The sequence below is a fragment of the Mus musculus genome, chromosome 9, assembly GCF_000001635.26.
Source record: "Mus musculus strain C57BL/6J chromosome 9, GRCm38.p6 C57BL/6J".
Classification (NCBI taxonomy): Eukaryota; Metazoa; Chordata; class Mammalia; order Rodentia; family Muridae; genus Mus; species Mus musculus.
Window position 1 is genome coordinate 75,309,423 of NC_000075.6, and position 19,305 is coordinate 75,328,727.

Consider the following 19,305-nt stretch of genomic DNA (forward strand, 5'->3'; position numbering starts at 1 on the left):
CTCTCTTTGGTCTTCAACTACACTGCCCAGCCAATGAGTCCCAGAGATCTGCCTGTCTCTGGCTCCCCAGCTCTGAGGTAACAAGTGTTACCTTTTGTGCTGTAACTCGCTCTTCATGCAAGCCTAGCAATCGACATGATATCTCTGTGAGGCATGCTGCAATCCACACTCGGTTTCTCTCTGACTGAAACCACTGTTTAATTCCTCTGTTCTCTCAGCTTTCACATGACTATCTGCCTCCCTGTGAAGAGGTTCCAGCCATGCCCTCTGTGTCAGTCAGGATACAATCCCTTGTGTCCCTAAGGGTCCCCTTCTACTTCCTTGTCACCTCATCTTCAGATATTATGCAAGTCAACCCTTTGCCCAACTGCACAGCTTCTAGTTCCTTCTCTGGCCCTGTGGTGATGTCTGCATGACACTCTCCCCCACCCCAAGTATTCCCAACATCACCTCCACCCAAACACACCTCTCTCAAATTCTCCTTTGCTGACCTGCTCAGTCCAGCTCAGGGGTGATTTCCTTGAATCTAAAGGTGGGGCTCTCTGGAGCAGCTATGAAATAAGCAGGACAGAGCTGGCTGCTCCCTATTAACCTCCCAGTCCTCCAGCTCCAAGCTACCACATCCCATCCTGAAAACAACCTAGGCCATATCCCAGTCATCATCCCTTCAAGTCTCACTTCCTCCTCTTCCCTATGCTCGGTCCAAGGCCATCCATGGCAGTGTCTTAGCAAGCCTTCATGTCTATCTGACCATAAGCCCTTCTGGCTGTGTCCTCTTCCTTCCCAAGGCTGCTGTTGCTCCAGCCATTGCTGCCATTCACGGGGCAGCGTGATTTTAAATGGTTCGCTATATTTCCAACCTTTGAGTACCCTTAATGCACAGTCTCTTATAAGTCCCATGACAACCCTACACGGTTTAAAGATATTTATTTGATAGATTAGCAAACAAAGCTTCAGGGGAGTCACGTCTACTGACCTCACCAACGGGCCAAGACCTGGGCGACCAGGAGCCAGGTCTATAGCCCCCAGTGAAGCTGTTTCCCAACACTGCTATCCTCCCAGGCCTAAACCATTCTGCGCACACAACTACAGGCTGGGGCCCTGGGTGTTCGGCTGGTGGGTTTAACAGATACAAATGTGTACTTTGTAGGAAGCCAATGCCACACAAATGGCCTTTCCCCTCTGGCTGGACTCAGGCCCATTTTTCTAACTCTTGTCTTTAATCTAAAATTTTACACCAAAGGGAGGAACATTTGTGAAAGTTTTATAATGGCTCTCCAGGCTGGAGGGAGCTGGGTAGGTAGAGTGCTTGCCTAGCATGCACAAAGTCCTGCGTTCCATTCTTAGCACTGCATAAGCCAGGCATGGTGGTGCATGCCTTTAACCTCAGCACTCCGAAGTTGGAGGAAGGAGGATCGAGATGTTCCAGGATACTCTCCGGTGCTTCACAAATTTGAGGCCTGGGCTGGGCTATCTGAAACCTGTATCAAAAATAAGAAAGGGCTGGCAAGATTGTTTAGTGGGCAAAGACCCCTGCCATCAAGACCCCTGACAACCTGAAATCTATTCCCTGGCTCCCCCAACTCATTCTCTGACCTCCATCCTTTATGCTGTGGCTCATGAAAGTGTGTGCACATACACATCAATAACAATGTATATAAATGAAAAAATAAAAGGTAATGTTAAGAAATTAACTGCATTGTAATGTTTTTTATGGCTCTCCAAGGATCCGTTGAAAGCATGATTTGTAAGGGTGTAGGCAAAGCTGCCCAGCCAGTGAACCATGTGTACCAGCTGTCTAAGGCTTCCTTGTGGATGCAATGAACTGCGTGCACAGAAGTCAGCACTCACTGTGAGCTCTGCCCACGTGTGGAGGCAGGAAGAGAAGGAGGCTCCGGTCTCCAGAAGCACTCACTGTCTTTCTCCACGCCCTGTTCATTCTTTTCTGTCCTTTAGCCTCATCTCAGCCAAGATGTGCGATCAGACCTTCCTGGTTAATGTGTTCGGCTCATGTGACAAATGCTTCAAACAAAGGGCCCTAAGACCCGTTTTCAAGAAATCTCAACAACTCAACTACTGCTCCACGTGTGCAGAGATCGTGAGTTCTGCTTTTCATCTTGTTTTGTTCTTTTAAGTTCCTTGCCTTAATGTGATGTCTAATGCACGCCTGTGGCCGACAAGTTACATAGAGTAGGTTTGTAGGATGAGTTCCCAAGCTCTAGGAAGACTCTGATGTCTGCCTGGCATCCTGGACTACATGCTATCCTGGGCAGTAGGGGCACCAGTTGTCACCAATTTCCAGAGGCCTATTTTCCCACTGGTGAGATAGAAATGCTAACAGATTCGTACTTCGGGGCTCTCTAAGGGCCATGTGAAGTCATGGCAAGGCGTCCAAAACACTCCTAAGAAGCCGTTATTCCTGGGGCTAATGATTTTTGCATCTGTCTCCTCCCAGTCTACCTAATGAGCCATCAAGCTAGAAGAAATTCTGGTAGACAAACATTCCCAGGGGACCTGTTCAAGCTCCCTGTCTTAGCTGGTAGGGTGGCCTGGCTGGTCTTGCCCAGCCTAAGCAGAGAGCAAAACTAAACTCCAGAGCTCCTGAGCCCACCCACTGGGCAGGGCAGGATCTGAACAGAAATCCTGACTTCTTTTTTCAAAGTATATCAAATCTTGTCCTCGCCAAAGCTCTCTATCCCAGGCTTCAGATTATCACCAAAAAATGTATTCAGCCCTGGGAATCAGTCCCTACCTTAGAAGATCCACCAGGCTGCACGCAAAGCTATGGCTCACTAGAGCCCCCGCCTGGTAACTTGTGGTATTGCAACCTTTCCTGATCTCCCAACAGGTGTGAGCGCACATGGTATACAGACATAGATGCAGACAAAACATCCATGTACATAAAATAAAATAAATTTTTAAAATTTTAATTAAAAATATGTGTATATATATATACATACATATACATGTACATATACAAATGAGAGATTTGCTTGCATATATGCCTGTGAACCATGGGCATAATTGGTGTCAACAGGGCCAGAACAGGGCATTGAATTCCCTGGAACTTGCATTACTAAGAATTGTGAGCCACCACATGGTGCTGGGAATAAAATTGAGTCCTCTGGAAGAACATCGAGTGTTTTTAACTGCTGAGCCATTACCACAACCCTTTGCTCTCTATGTGTGTACACTTTATAAGCACACACACATACACTTATGTAGTCTGTTTTATCCATGTAATAATCGAGCATAAGCTTATTGTTTCCATAAGCTAATGTTCTGCTAAATTCTGAGGATAAAACAATGGATAAATGCTGGGCATGGCAGTGAGCATGTTTAATCCCAGCACTTAAGAAGCAGAGGCAGGTTGAGCAACATGACTTCTGGGCCAGCCTGCTCTACAAAGGGTGTTACAGGGAAGCCAGGACTATAAAGAGGGAGACAAATATAGATAAATGGGGGGCGGGGGGTTGTACACAGAGAGAGGCAGAGACAGAGACAAAGATAGACAAACAGAGACATAGGGAATAAAGATGGTTGGTGGATAACTCTTTATTGAAGAGAAAGGAGAAGCTGCCTGCCTGGCAGACATTGCCTAGAGTATCCTCCAGAGCATGTAATTCTCATAAAAGCCCTTGGATCCAGATGCTAGAAAATAGACTTTTCCAGATAAGGAAATGGAAGCTCCCGGAATCTCACCCAAAAGACAGCTATGTGTACATTAATACAAATTGCTTCTCAGATTGATAAGGCCCAGAGCAGATGCGCGCGCGTGCATACACACACACACACACACACACACACACACACACACACACACACACAGAGAGAGAGAGAGAGAGAGAGAGAGAGAGAGAGAGAGAGAGCCAGAGAGAGAGAGAGAGAGAGAGAGAGAGAGAGAGAGAGAGAGAGAGAGAGAGAGAGAGAGAGGAGCAAGCCAGCACTGGAGACTGCTTCTGCAGTGTTCTGTCCAGAATTTGCAAACTTGATCCTCCTTCCCATCCTAAAGTTCACAGAAGGAAGGGAGGAGGCCTAAGTGGAAACCTATCTGTGACGCTGAACTGCCTGGGTCCAAATTCTGCCTTCCTCTCTTCCTGGAAGTGTGACACCTAGTGATCATGGCCCTTTGTCCCTACTCTGCATCTGTAGCTTGAAGGAGGGATTGGGGGAGGGGGTGTGTGTGTCTGAGATTCACCAAGGAACGGAGCCCAGGGAACTGTTGCTGGAGAGGAGCCGCTGGAGTTATCATTTCTCAAGTTCAATACAACATAAGCAGACCTTCATCCCAGAGGAGAGGACGCCCCTGACCCTTGCTTTTGCTGTCTTACCCCACCACCCCGGCAGTCAGAACTCATTTTTAAAAGAATTTTTCGATTAGTGGGTTGTGAGGCACGTGTGTGTGTGTGTGTGTGTGTGTGTGTGTGTGTGTGTGTGGACGTGGTGTGGCCTCCTGCCCACCAAGTCCAGGGATGCCAAGGGCTGGGCGGTATGGCTTCGACTTCACTAGGCTCCCTTAGAGCCAGGGACTAGAGTTGGGGCCAGCTTGGTCTCTGAGTCTCAGTTTATCCTACCCTCACTCACCCCCACCCCACCCCCACTCCCATCCCCTCACAACCCCCCTCCCCTCTACTGTCCCACCTCCGAGCATCGCCGGTTCTCAGGGAGGGCGCGGTAGGCGGAGCCAGCAGAGTCCGTCACCGCTGCGGTCGCGTCACTGCCGAGGGGGCGGGCCCCGGGCGGCGTTGGGGTCACGGAGGCTGCTGCTGCTCCCGCCCTCCCGTCGGGCCCCCGCATCGACTCACAGTCTCCCGCTTTGCGTTTCTCTCCCGGCTGCATCCGGACGAAGATGGCAACCGATGGGCTGCACGAGAACGAGACGCTGGCGTCGCTGAAGAGCGAGGCCGAGAGCCTCAAGGGCAAGCTAGAGGAGGAGCGGGCAAAGCTGCATGACGTGGAGCGTGAGTGCGAGCAGGGGGTGGAAGGGAAGCTCCCGGCTGGAGTGAACCAAACTCTCCGAGGGGCTGGCGGACCCGCGAAGGACCGGTTCCAGCGTCCGGGGTGGGAGGATGCCGAGCCCCTCCCAGAGGGCGGGTGGAGAGGCGCAGGCTGCAGGTGCCGGCGAGGAGGGACCGCTTCTCTGCCCCTTTCAGGTCCTTCCTTTGCGTGGATTTAGAAGCTCACATTCCCATCTCTCCACTGTCCTTGGGGGCAGGGAGCTGAGTGGCAGAAGGAAGCAGACATGCTTTCTGCGTCCGCCGGCTCAGTTTGCGGTAGGCCCTTTTAGAAGCGTTTGATGGATGCTGCGGCTGACATAAAAGGACTAACGCGGTGCAAATAAACTTGCCAGCAGGCTGGCATTCCAGGGACTCTCGGCCAGAGGAGCGACCCCTTTCTCAGAGCTCGGAGTGGGACCCTGCTTGGGCAGTGGTCTTACCGACTCACCCTCACCCTGCCAGCTCCCAACCCTTACATACTTATGTGCAGTTCCTCCACCCACGGCACACCTCCTCCCCGCCTTCCTAATAGGCCTCAGCCTTTTAAATTCCATTTGGAGAAGGGAACTGGGGTTCAGCGTGAGACCTTTAGTGTTTGATTTCTTCGAAACTTGCTGGAAGTACAGAACCCTGGTTGTGTCTCCCCCAAGGGGCTTAAGTTGGGAAGGGGCTGCAAGCGCCTGTGTGGCTTAGAATTGTGTTCAGGTGTAAGTAGTTAAATTGTTGGGGTTTTGTTTTATTTTGTTTTGTTTGTAACAAGATAAGGTCTGGTGCAGCTAGATTGTTGTCATTTATTTACCCAGTGACCCCAAGAAGCAGGAAGAAGGGAGAGTGTAAACACCGGGCTCTTTTCCTACTTAGGGAGACAGCAAAAAAATTCCCAGAATTCCTCTCTTCCCAACATTTCTATTTGTACTTCATAGGTCATGTGGCCCCTGCCAGGAAGTCTGGAAAAGGGGGGACCCAGGCTGAGCACATTGCCACCCCAAAGTTGAGGAGAAGTAAGGAGTAGTTATCAGAGGCGTGACACAGGGTCTGCCTTCTCAGAGCCTTGTATTCTACAGATAGATGATGGCGTTGCCTCAGGCTTGGTATCCCAGCCTTGGACTTCTCCATTTGACAGCTCAGCCCTGTGGCTTGAGCAGTCTTTTTGAAGTCCTACATAGATGGTCCTTGTGACATGAGCCCCCCACTGTAGCACAGTTCTGCAGCCCACACAGGGAGACTCTTGTCTTGCCTTCTCCCGTCTCCATCTCCTAGAATCCCACTCTGACTTTAGTCTTTCCCAGGCTCTTAGGAACCCTGGCTCTCTCCTGTACCTGGAAGTCCTGCCTTGTATTCTGTCCCATCCCTGACTTCAGCAGACATTTTGATCAGCTTCCAAAAGTCTTGCAGAGGGATCCTGACTCTGTCCCTCCTCCCTCCTCCCCAGCCATGAGTGTATGCACCCTCCTACCTCCTCCTGTTGAACTCTAGGGGCTGTTGAAGAGAGGGCAGCAAGAGGTCTCTGTGGTCAGTGGCTAAGTCACCCCTGCAGTGTCCTTAGTCAGCTCTCTACCCTGGCAATTGTAAGATGTTTGGCGATCTGTAGAGGTCTCTGTCCTGCCCACCTTTTACTTCTTCCTCCGCAGAAAATGGAAGAAAAAAGTAAGAGACCTGGGGGGCTGGTGAGATGGCTCAGTGGTTAAGAGCACTGACTGCCCTTCCAGAGGTCCTGAGTTCAAATTCCAGCAACCACATGGTGGCTCACAACCATCCATAATGAGAAACAAATAAAGAACCTATGGGCTGGGAGCAAGCGGAGGCCAGAGGGAGCAGGGCTGGAGCAAGAGGGAGAACGGGAAGTGGGGAGGGGGGAGTAAGAGACCTGTTTATAGGGCTGAGTTCATAGATCCAACCCCTGGCCCCTGTACACCTGCTCCTTCCTGTAAGGTCAGCTTCTTCCCGCCCCTCAGGATTCACCCACTTCATCTTTAAATTTTTCCTCCATCTCTCCGCCTCAGCCTGTCTCTGAAAACAGACAGACAGACAGACAGACACACACAGGCACACACACACATACACATGCACATACACAGAGGCACACATACACATATACACATGTGCACACACATGCACACACACAGGCACACATACACATATACACATGTGCACACACATGTACACACAGACATCCACACAGAGGCATTCACACATACACGCACACACAACACCCAAGACTTCACTGTGTCCCACCAAGCTCCAACAGCCTCCCATTGTAACCCCATCTTCTTCTATGCCTCCCCAGACACGGCCTCAGCTTCCCCTCAGTACAGCAAAAATATTCCCCTGCCTCAGCTTTGCCTCACTAGAGCACCACTCCCCTACCCAGCTTTGCACTGCGGTTTCATTCTTCAGAATTCTGTTCACCTTGTTTTTTTTTAAAATAGGTCTCTCATTTTTCCTGAACCAAGTAGGTAGGGCAGGTTGGCCAATGAGTTTGAGGGATCCCCTTGTCTCTGCCTCCCTAGATTGGACTGACAAGCACGAGCCACTGAAGCCAGCTGTGTTAACACCCAGATCCTGACTCATGTGCCATCCCCTCAGCCCTAGGCCTTGAGATTTCCTGAAGCCCGAGTGACCTGAACCACCGACGTGTTTGGTTTTTTTAGTTTTCTAAATTACTTTTTTTTTATTTGTGTATGTGCATTTTCACAGAACACAGAAGGCTGATCGACCCTATAAAAAACTAACTCCAATTTCTTTTAAAACTTTGCAGGTGGGCCAGTGAGATGGCTCAACAAGTTTTTAGCCAAAGCCTAAGGACCCTAGGGCCCACTTGAAAAACGAGACAGACAGCTATGTAAAGGTCTGGGTTCCATTCTCTGCACCACATAAGCCAGGCGTGGTAATGCAGGCCTCTTACGACTCCAGCACTTGGGAGGTCAAGGCGTCAGAAGGCCAAGGTTATCCTCCACGACATAATGAGTTTGAAGCCAGCCCCTGTTTAAAAACAAGCAGATATAGACATAAATATTTGTAAGTCAGTGCGACAGTTGGAGATAGGAAACCGGAAGGGATCGATCGATCGATCAATTCCTGATCCAAACCCTGTCCTCAGTCCCGGAACTTTAACACTCAGACCAGGGTCTTACTCTGTAGACTTCATTTCCCAGTCAGATCCTTGGCCAGCATGACAAGCCTGAAGTAGCTCATGTGGCTTACATGACAGGGAGTCAGCCTACCTCAGGTGCACAGCCACGAGTTCCTGTCTCCCCAGTCTCCTGCAGACTTTCTTCTCCTCCCTAGAGCCTCCCACCCCCATCGGCAGATAATCCACTGTAGGGAGGGTAGCCTTCCTTCATGTTACAATCACACAGCTACAGCTTGTGTTGGCTTCCTTTTCACTCCATGCTACACAGACTTCCACGGTCTGAGGACTGTTCGTTCAGGCAGTCAGAAGTGTAACCTCTGACTGCGTGACTGGGTGAGCCATTCCCTACACCCCCTACACCCGCAGTCTGAGGATGCTATGGTCCTCAGCTTCCAGTCTATGTTCTCAGTATCTAGAACAGTGGTGCTCAACCATCCTAATGCTTTCACCCCTTAACACAGCTCCTCATGTTGTGGTGACCCCCACCACAAAACTATTTCACTGCTATTTCATAACTGTAATTTTGCTACTTGTCTTAATGAGGGTTTTACTGCTGTGAACAGACACCATGACCAAGGCAGCTGTTATAAGGACATTTAATTGGGGGTGGCTTGCAGGTTTAGAGGTTCAGTTCATTATCATCAAGACAGGAACACAGCATCCATGCCAGGCAGGCATGGTGCAGGAGGAGCTGAGAGTTCTACATCTTTATCTGAAGGCCACTAGCAGAATACTGGCTTCCAGGCAGCTAGGAGTAGGGTCTTAAAGTCCAAGCCCACAGTGACACACCTACTCCAACAAGGCCACACCTACTCCAAACAGTGCCACTCCCTGAGCCAAGCATATAGAAACTATCACACTATAAGAGGTCACAGCCCACATGTTGAGAACCCTGGCTCACCGCCCTCTGTATTCCAACCACTGCTTCTGATGTCACCCTCTCTGACTCACTCTGTTGACTCCTATAAAACCCTCAGGGTTACATTGGGTTCACCCAGCTCATGGTCCCATCTCAATATCTTTAACATCCTCCAATCCGCAAGGGCCTCTTTGCGACAGAAGGTGACATCTTCAGTTTCTAAGGATGTGAGCTTCATCAGAAGCCATGGGTTTACCTGTCAACAGGCCTTAGATCAGGAAGAGTCACCATCTCCAGCCTCAACCTCCAGGTGCAAACAACACTCTTCCTCCCTTATTCTGAGAGGACAGAGGGTAGCACTCGGGCTGGCCTTGCCTGCGCGGCTGGAGGAGAGCAAGGGACGTTTCTAGTACAGGTCACCCTTCTCCATGTTTCACCGTGTTCTAGAGAGCAGAGATTTTTCTTATTAAAAGAGCAAAATGGATAAAGGCCAAGCGTTAGCCAGTGTGCTCACCATGGTCTAGTCAGCACAGAATGTCTGTAAAGATGTACAGTTCTCTCCAGAGGGCTCAGAGATGTGGAGATGTTTCTCTTTAAGACCCATCTCCGCATGCGCCGTAGGAAGGACGGAGTTTTAGGATGGTGTCAAGACAATGGGAGGAAGGAGGACCCAGCTCATCATTAGAGTCTCAGAGTCAGGAATGCTCTGGAAGGTAGGCTGACAGCGGAAAGAGCTGGCAGGTTGCAGCATCCTGGGCTGGGGGAGCTTTATCCAGACTCTTCGCTCCTTTGAGGCAGCTATTAATTTTGTTAAGAAGCAAAACTGAATAAACAAATGTGTATAAATTTCCAGCGTACAAATCCAGACTCCATTTGAATTAATCAGAGGATTTAATCAATTGGGGCCAATGACTTTTCTGTTTGTTCTAAGTGTGTTTTTGTGACAGGTTTTACCCGAAAACACTCTAATGGTTGGAGCTCTGTACTAATCTGATCTCATAGCTTAGGGGGAAATCTAGGCAAAGCCATACTCTAATCAGGCCTCAGGCGCATGTGCCCTTTGCAGCCCTGGTACCCAGGCTGAGAGAAAGGCAGTGCTCAGGCAGATGGCCTCCTGCCTACTGCTTCACTCTCAATGCCTGGAGCAGAAAGCCAGCCTGCCTTTCATTTCCTGTCTCCTTCCTTCTCCTGATCTGTTGATTGGAGCATGCTCACTAGGGGCAGTGTTTCTAATGGAATCTCAGAGTATCTGGGATCTCTGTGGGGCAGTTAGATAATGCGAAGGAGGAGTTTCTTTAACAGCCCCCCACTTCTAGACACCTCTTTTCATGCTTTGATATATCTCATGGCTTGCTTGATGTTTATAATTTTATAAACACTCTTGGGATTGTATTAAATGTATTTGAGACACATTTCACATCTATCTCAATAGTTTCCTCCTGCTATGTACAGGAGAACCTATTTTTGGGAGAAAGCTGAGAGGCAGGATCTCATGTATCCCATTGCGGTCGGTCTCGGGCTAGGCTAGGCTCTGTAGCTGAGGATGACCTTGAACTTCAGCTGCTAAAGCCTTCACCTCCACCTCCCCCACCCACTGCCAGTTATTCAGTGTCACCTGAAAGCTGAAAGACAGCTCTGTCCGGATGGATGGTTGGTCTCCCAGACTGAGAGATTAGTCTCACAACGTCAGCTAGATAGCTCTAATACTTGCATTTCAAGGAAGGCAGCAGAGGCTCAAAAAGAACCTGCCGGCTTCCATGTGCTGTCCTTGCATTGGCCTTGTCCTTCCCTGAGAGGTGAGAGAGCCACTGTGGTTTGCTGGCCTCCCCCCTTGCTATTGGAGTTAGCCTTAAAGCCCAGTTATTCTCTCTGGAGATTTCACAGCCTAGATTCACTTTTGTGTTGTCTAGATCACGTCTAGTTAGATATTGCCTCTAAGAAAAAGTGGAGGGATATGTCTGCAGCTAAAATAGAAGTCTGAAAACCACTGTTCCGTGTGTGCGCTCAGCACTCACAGATCTCAAGCTGTATGCACGTAGGACTGGCTGTCCTGTTCAGCCTACTGACCCGGAGCTCAGCATAGAACCTGGTCCTGGAAGGAGCTCGGGTGTGCATTCTGTGGTGCTCTGATCTAACTTTCCATAGCCAGGCAGAGGTCAGGCTCGGACCAGACAGTCTCTTAACTAACCCTGAGACTCACCGATCTGGCTACCTCCCATATGGGAATCTAAGGCTGGGGTGTCCCCAGTGCCTGAATGTCATTTTCCTTGATTTTCCAAAGACTCACGGCCACGTTGATCCTAGTCTTAAAGGAATGTAAATCTGTTCTCAAGGGCTGAAGTGTGTGTACATAAAATTCTCAGTCTTCTGAGCTTTGGTTCCCTTCCTTGGAGGAGTAGATCTTTAAAACTGTGTCCTCACCGGGCAGTGGTAGCGCATGCCTTTAATCCCAGCATTTGGGAGGCAGAGGCAGGGAGATCTCTGAGTTCGAGGCCAGACTTGTCTAGAGAGTGAGTTCCAGGACAGCCAGGGATACACAGAGAAACCTTATCTCAACCTCCCCTCTCCCCCAGCCCCAAAAAAGGAAGGGGATACTGGAGAGATGACTCAGTGGCTAAGAGCACTACCTGCTCTTTCAGAGGTCCTGAGTTCGATTCCCAACAACCTCATGGTGGCTCACAACTATCAATAATGAGATCTGATGCCCTCTCCTGTCATGCAGGCATACATGCAAATAGGGCACTCATATAAAATGCATAGATAAATCAAATAAAAAAAAAAGACCCTATATCCTCAAACTGTTGTATAAAGCTTTCCACCCATGCCAATTCAACACATGGGGGATAGTGTCCAAATACATCAAAAGTCTTGGCACATGTGATGGCACATGACTAAGGGAGAGAGGAAAGAAGGGAGAGAGTTTCCCACCTGTCTTTTCCTTACCCCTGTTCTTATGCCTCCTTTAAATTCAGGCTCTCATGGCCTGCCAGCCAGGAATCCATAGCCCCAGTGGCTCCCTGACCTCATGCAACAGCTCGGTTACTGTCACACTACAGTGTACTTGGTACCTGTGCGTTGCCCTGTCTGATGCTTCCAGACTGTGCACCTCCTAAGAGCAGAGACATCCCATGACAGATGGTTTGTGAGCTACTGTGTGGTTTCTGGGAATTGAACCTTTGGAAGAGTAGTCAGTGTTCTTAACCACTGAGCCATCTCTCCAGCCACCAACCTTATTCTTCTAATAAAGTATCTGCCGTGGTATTTAACACCCAGCTGAGCACTCCCATCTCCTCCTTGGAGCTTCACCTTCGGACTACGCTGGTTCCAGAATATTCAGCAGTTTAAGATGCCTGGGTCCCAGCCGAGCAGAGAGGCAGTGAAGGAAGGTAGAGACACCGTGGGTGCAGGTCAGGGAACAGGCTCCTTCGGATCAGCGTCTAGGCTGCTGCAGTCACATCAGACTTAGAGGGACCACAGGAGCATGGCACAGCAAATGCTGTGGTCTCTGCAGAGTGTTCTGCCAAAGAGCGGAGTCCCCTGACCGGGTTCCCTCCCCGGTGTCATCCCTAGACCACACTGCAGTCAAGGACAAACACAAAAAGATAGATCTGTATCACTCAGATGACAGTACACCAACAGGCCACTACCCGTGGAGAACAACCGTTTTAGGTGTACAAACACTGCTCTCTTCGATGAGTTCCTCTGCTGTCTAGAATTACATCACACCTTTGGACTTTGATTTCCTCAGCTGAGAACGCCCATAGACTCATTCTCTGCGTGCAGATATCACCTTACAGCCCAGTACAGCCTCCTGTCGGCTGGAGAAGCTCTGTGTGCCGTCATCTCTGGTTTAGCAAGTGTCTCCTCTGTGCCAGGCTTCAGTAGCTAGCAAGAAGGACTGAAAATGGATCAAGCCATCAAGAGGAGAGATGACTTGCTGGCAGACAGATGGCTCTGTAGCCAAGACAGGGCTCTTAGTCTCCTGCAGGTGGCTCAAGCTGAACACACCGCTATCTTCCTGAAGCTACCAGCCAGTCGCATTTCCTAACCAGTTAGCATTCCTACTGTAGAAACCAGTGTGCTCCTCGCGTCTTATAAAATTAAATATATCTTATTCCCGAGGAACAGTCTGTCAGAAGGCAAAGGAGAAATCCTACCTGCCCCAGCCCCACAAATACATATTTAGCTCTTTTCCAAATTTTTTATTTCCTGATATCTAATTTTTTTGTAATTCTTTAATTCAATGCTTGTAAGATTTGGCAGATAGAAGCAGGATGGAGTGGGTTGGGAGCAAATCCGTGTGGGAAGGGAAGACACGGAGAGAAAAGATAATTGATGGTTGGGATGTGTTAAAATTAGAGTTATGTAACGAAGGCCCTCTTTTAGTTGCTGAGGCATCTTGGGTTTTCTTTTCTTCCTTCCTTTCTTTCCTTCTATCTATCTTTTTTTCTTTCTTTTTTAGGGATGTTGAAAAGCTAGGCTTCCCCTAATGCTGAAACAAGAGAAACTCCAATAATATGGGCATGGGGTATCAGTGTAAAGTATTAAAGCAGAGAACTACAGAAATGGCTCAGGGGTCAAGAGCACTGGCTGCTCTTCCAGAGGACTCAGTTCCCACCACCCACATGGCAGCTCACTGGTCTGTAACTCCAGTGCCACGGGATATGACCCCTTCTTCTGGCCTCTGAGGACACTGTCTACACTTGGTGCACATACATACATACATACATATACATACATACATACATACATACATACATAGATAGATAGATAGATAGATAGATAGATAGATAGATAGGCAGGCACTTGTACACATTAAATAAAAATTAATAAATCTTTTAAAAGAATTAAATAGGACGTGCTCCCTAGTGGTGGGGGCTTGTGTAAATGGCCTGCAAGAATTCAAAAAACTGAGTCCATTCTTTAACTTCTGTCAGTATGTGCTGGGGACAGCATACAATGAATGACAGGGACTGCCTGCAGTAGGCTGGGATGGAGACATCTCAGTAGCTTGTGACAGTTGTTCCCATTTCTCTAAACCTTAGCCCTGTACAACAGCCGTATAGATTTCATGTGTGCGTGGCTGCTTTTCAGTTGGCCTTGGTGTGCATAATTTTTCTATTTTATCTGACTTTCTTATTTCTTTCTCCTTCTGCTCTGATGAATTCTGTGAAACTAGATGTTCCCTGATTCTTAAAGAATTAAAAATTGAGGCACGGGGCACAGCACAGCACCAAGGGGCACAGCACAGCACAGTCCTAATGGCCCAGGTGCATGCTGTAGGTTCTCATCTTGGAGACAATGTAATAACTGCACAATGGCAGTTCCAGATTAGTGTTTGACTTGCAAAGAAAGTTTGAAGAAATTATTAGAAAATGAATAGAGCCAACATTGGGACCCCAAGAAAGAAATAAACGATTGAAGTTATGAAATAAGTTTTGTACAACATTTGAGAGTGGTTCCTGGATAAGCAAGTATAGACTATGTAAAATCATATATTAGTAAAACTAAGTCAAAACACTGGGACTTTTCAGAGAGTTATTGTGTGCAATGTGCAGAAGCAGAAAGCTAGTGGAACTACTGAGTTAAGGGTTAACTTGATTCTTTCTGGCCACTGCCTGGCAGCTTTGCCCGTGTCATTTATCATTAGAGCTTCACAAGAAAATATAAGTAGCGGAGCTCTGAGCTCTGACGTATAATAAGTCAAAGTTAAAGTTTAAATAATGATAAGTTTGCAGTTATTATTACTTTGGCTACAGGCCTGGGAATAGGGAAGCTTGAAACTTTGGAGAACAATTGCAATTCTTGATTCTTTGTAGGACGTGGTTATTCTTTTGAATTTGATTTGACAGTGATTATGCAATGTCTTTTTTTTTAACCTGCTTTTGGGATATCAATAAAAGACTGGACCAAGAGAAAGGCTAGAGAGCATGAGACGAGAGAATGAGAGAGCGAGTGAGGTGAATGTGGAGGGCGAGTGAGGGGGGAGAGAGCATGAGAAGAGCATGTGAGGAGTGAGTGGGGAGAGCATGTGAGGTGCATATGGAGTGTGTACGTGTGAGTGAAAGGAGAGTGCATGTGATGTGCGTGTGAGATGTGTGAGATGAGTATGTGTGAGAGTGAAAGGGGAACACACAGAGGTGTGTATGAGTGTGGGAGTTCAAGAAAAGCAGAGTGCGCAGGAGAATGCAGAGTGTGTGCAGCCTCAAGCTGAGAGAGACAGAGAGAGAGAGAGAGAAGAGAGAAGAGAGAAGAGAGAGAAACTTTAAGCCTTGAAAAATTGCCTGTTGGGACAGGCAATGTTGGCGCACGCCTTTAATCCCAGCACTTGGGAGGCAGAGGCAGGCGTATTTCTGAGTTCAAGGCCAGCCTGGTCTACAGTGAGTTCCAGGACAACCAGGGCTACACAGAGAAACCCTGTCTCAGAAAAAAAAGAAAAGAAAAAAGAAAAAGAAAGAAAAGAAAGAAAGAGAGAAAGGAAAATTTTCCTGTCAGCTTGTACCCAAAAAGGAGTTTCTGTATATTTATTATGTGTCTTCCAGATATCCCTGCTTCCAGTTGGGAACTCTGATCCTGCATCAAGGCTGAACCCTGACAAGTGTGCCTTGTGAGGAGTGTCTCTGAGGGGACAGTGGTGGGCTGTCTATGGAGTGATCACTCAGCATTTCCAGGCCCTGTAGCAAGAGCGCTGAGCTCTGACAGCACTTTAGAATGTACAAGACCTTTTACCGCTGAGGTTGTCTGTCCTTTAAGTATTTTCGCTTTGTTTGTTTTGTTTTGGGGCCAGGTAGTCAGGATATAACTCTGGCTGGCTTCAAACTCACAGAGATGCTCCTGCCTCGGCCTCCTGGGTGCTGGGGTTACAGATGTGCACCACCACACTGACACAGCTGGTGCTTTTATAGGGACTCCGTACCTTTGCTCTTCTTCTCAAGGAGCACTAACAGGGGTCGAGCTTTCTTGGAGAAAAGAATGGTTCGCATAGGGCAAGAAGCCGGAGTTGGGAGTTCCCAAAGATAATGAGGTATGGTAGGAAGTCCTGAGAACCCACATGATGGGGCTTCTCCTGAACCATGCAGACAATTCGAGTGTTTGAGTAAAGGCCCAGCAAAGCCCAGGATGCCGCTCAGTAGTTGAGTGCTTTGCTGGTACACCCAGGTTTGAGGATGTGGCTCCGTGCTGGAACGATTGCCTGGTAGGCTCACTCCCAGCATGGGGCAAAAAGAAATAATAGAAACTGATTATGATCTGGCAGGTACAGTAGAATCCACGAAGTCCATACTGCTGCCAATAGTGAATCATTAGACCATTGTGGGAAGCAGTCACCGGGTGTGGAAGGAGTGGTGGGCTTAGGAAAAGCACTAGTCACCAACCATCAGCGCAGTGACTGGGCTGTTAGTGTGTGGTACCATGAGGGTGTTGGAGCTGGAGGCCTGTGTACATGACACCACATAAGCCAGGCATGGGGACACATGTCTGTCATCCCAGCACCGGGGAGGTGGAGGCGGGAGCACTAGAACTTCAAGGTCATCTTCAGCTACCTGCCTGAGTGAAGCGAGAAACTGTTTGTCAAGAACTGCTCCTGAAAAGTTGGAGGAGCAGCACCCTATATAGTCTCAGAATCCATCCCCAGACGGTACTTTTTCATGATATAGGAGGAGGGGTGGCATCTGATGGGCCACCTTCACCTAATAGTCAAAGCCACCAGAAGTCAGCAGAAGAGGGACAGGCGGTAGAGCATGTGCCTCGAGTCAGTTGTTTCCCTGTGGGGTTCCTGACAAGTGTGTCTGGGCAGAAGCTCATTGTGAGTGAGCACCAGACAGGGACTGGAGGGCCCCAAAGGATGCTGTGAGTGACCTCAAAGTTACCTTTTCTGTAACGGGTGTGGTTGGGCTAGCGTCCAGCAGGGCCTGTATTAGCGAGCATTAATTCCCTGATGTGGGTCACTAAGTCTATGGTTCTGTAAGACATTCTCTGGACTCAGAGTCGAGCTAAGAGCACAGGAAAGGAGGCATGGAAGATGACCATGGGGGGCACAGTTGTCATGGCCCCAGCTTCCAGCTATAGGGTAGGGGAAGCCCGCCACCATATTACCCATGAAAGAGACACTCTTCCCACCCCACTGCCCTAGCTGTTTCCTAACCACCACCACCCCCGGTTGCTGAAAGGCATAGGAGCCCAGGCCTATCCTGGTTCAGCCTCTAACCACGAAGAGAGTGGTACCCCTCAGCTGCCTACCATGGAGGGGAGTCCCTGAGCCCTGCAGACCTCCATCTCCCTTCAGCTTCGTGATAGATTCTACTTCCTCACCATCAGTGCTTGACCGGCATTAGCCATGCCTCTCCCCTCCTCTCCCCTCTTCTCCTCTCCTCTCCCAAAAGATATAAAAGATAAAATCCTCCTGGCCCAGCCTGGCTCTCAACAACTTGTATGGACTTATATTAGCCAAAGAGTCTGTATGGATCTCTGTATCCACCTGTCACACGGAGACAGGCGCTATAGTCTACTGTCTGCTCTCCCCATCTCTGAGTGGGGAGTTTTTAGGGGGTGGGGGGAGGGACTCAGGTCTGACTGTGCTTTCTAACCTTAGAAGAAAGCTTTGCATGCCCTAAGAATAAGAAGAGGGTAAAAGCCCTCTGCAGGAGTCAAAGGCTTTTCTGGGCCTGCTGGGTGGGCCTCAGCGCCTGGCCACAGCGCCTAATTGTGGTCCTGTCCTTGCAGTACACCAGGTGGCCGAGCGGGTGGAGGCCCTGGGCCAGTTTGTCATGAAGACCAGAAGGACCCTCAAAGGCCACGGGAACAAAGTCCTGTGCATGGATTGGTGCAAAGACAAGCGGAGAATCGTGAGCTCCTCACAGGTACTGCACTCGTGGCTACCACACTGCTCTTGCTGTGCACCTGAGTGTATTTCTAATCAGGCGGCGAAGGAAGAAAGAGCCGTCCTGTCCACAGGCCCCGTCTCCTCTTTATGACTTTGCCTACTCTCCTGGGATGTGAATTAACAAAGACATTCTCCTGCAATGTGGAAGTATATGGCAGTGTTTGCGCCCTTGTCTGACACGCACTGTGCCTTGGGGCTGACCCCAGCACTGGACACACAGATGCTCTGCACCCTGGAGAATGTCACTGATCTCGAATTAGTGATGGAAGAGACACTGTGGATTGTGTCTGACCCCCTTTGATGACAAGATCATGTCTCTCTATGCATCTTACAAGGATTTGTGAAGGAACCCATTTTTAAAAAGCCTTTCCCTACCTCCAGCAGGGCGTAATGATTGAAATTCCATGAATGGCTTTTTTTTTCTTTTAATATCAGAGTGTATTTGTTTGGGTTTTTTTATTTTTGCTTTTTAGTTTTTGTCTGGTTTTGTTGTGGTCGTTTCTTTTTAACTAAGGTCTCACGGTGTAGTTCTCTCTGGCCTGGAAATTGCTATGTAGATCAGACTTTCCTTGAGATCCACCTGCTTCCTGTCTGGGTGCTGGGATTGAAGGTGTGCACCACCACGCCCAGTAGATTAAGTCTCACTGTGTTTAATAAGAAGAATTTAACTCTGTTTAGAATATACAACTTCTGGCATAGTCTATGCAGCTAATCTTTATATCTTACATGGTCATTGTGTATTGCTGCATAACACATTACTCCAAAATTGAGGTAAAAGATTTAGCTCTGAGGTCCAGCACTTGCGTGGCAAGCACAAAGCCCTGAGTTTCATGCCTGGCACTGAAACAAATTACCCCCAAATTAAGCAGCCTAGCACAGAGACATCATACATGAGCACCAGTTTTTGCTCCACTATGAGGTCACCAAAGAGGCAGGTGTGGCCATGGTTGGCTGACTGCGTGACTGGGGTTTCCTTGCTCAAGTGGCTATCGGCTGATGCCTCTGTTTCTTGCCACATGAACCTCTCCATAGTTTCTGCTCACAACTTGGTAGCTGACCTCCCTTACAGCAGGTGACCCAAGAGAGAGAAACAGAAGCAGAGCCAATGCTCTTTTGTGGCCTAGCCTTGGAACTGGCATTCTATCCTGTCTGTTATATTGTGTTGGGCACATAGAGCATCTCTCATAAAAGGAGGAAGGAAACTGACTCTCTCTGCTTAATAATTCCTAGGTGTGTTTTTGGGTTAGATATTGTCCGAGTTAGGTTTCTATTGCTGTGATAAAACCCCTCAACTAAAAGCAACATGGGGGCGGGGGTACTTCAGCTTACATGTTCCAAGTCACAGCCTATCATGAAGGGAATGCAAGGCAGAACTCTAGGCAGGAACCTCCGGGCAGGAACTGGAGCAGAGGCCATGAAGGGTCACCGCTTGCTG

General features: G+C 48.7%; 1 protein-coding gene and 1 long non-coding RNA gene across 4 annotated transcripts in view; one reads left to right on the forward strand and one right to left on the reverse strand.

The window, feature by feature from the left end:
- The window catches only part of Gnb5 (guanine nucleotide binding protein (G protein), beta 5), a 39,636-nt gene that overhangs the window by 3,135 nt on the left and 17,196 nt on the right, over positions 1-19,305 (forward strand). The window contains exons 2-4 of one of the 3 annotated variants that reach the window (NM_010313.2): positions 1,957-2,098; positions 4,850-4,961; positions 17,711-17,847. In NM_010313.2, coding sequence (NP_034443.1) covers positions 1,973-2,098; positions 4,850-4,961; positions 17,711-17,847 — 375 coding nt within the window. In that variant the 5' untranslated portion in view covers positions 1,957-1,972. Of the gene's footprint in view, positions 1-1,956; positions 2,099-4,645; positions 4,962-15,531; positions 15,726-17,710; positions 17,848-19,305 lie in introns of those variants that run through there. The other 2 variants (NR_073186.1, NM_138719.5) reach the window with 2 other exon arrangements.
- Positions 911-9,136, reverse strand: Gm19531. The gene is made up of 2 exons (XR_379632.4): positions 4,642-9,136; positions 911-1,481 (listed from the first exon to the last, which is right to left on the reverse strand). It is a non-coding gene; the product is annotated as a predicted gene, 19531 (long non-coding RNA).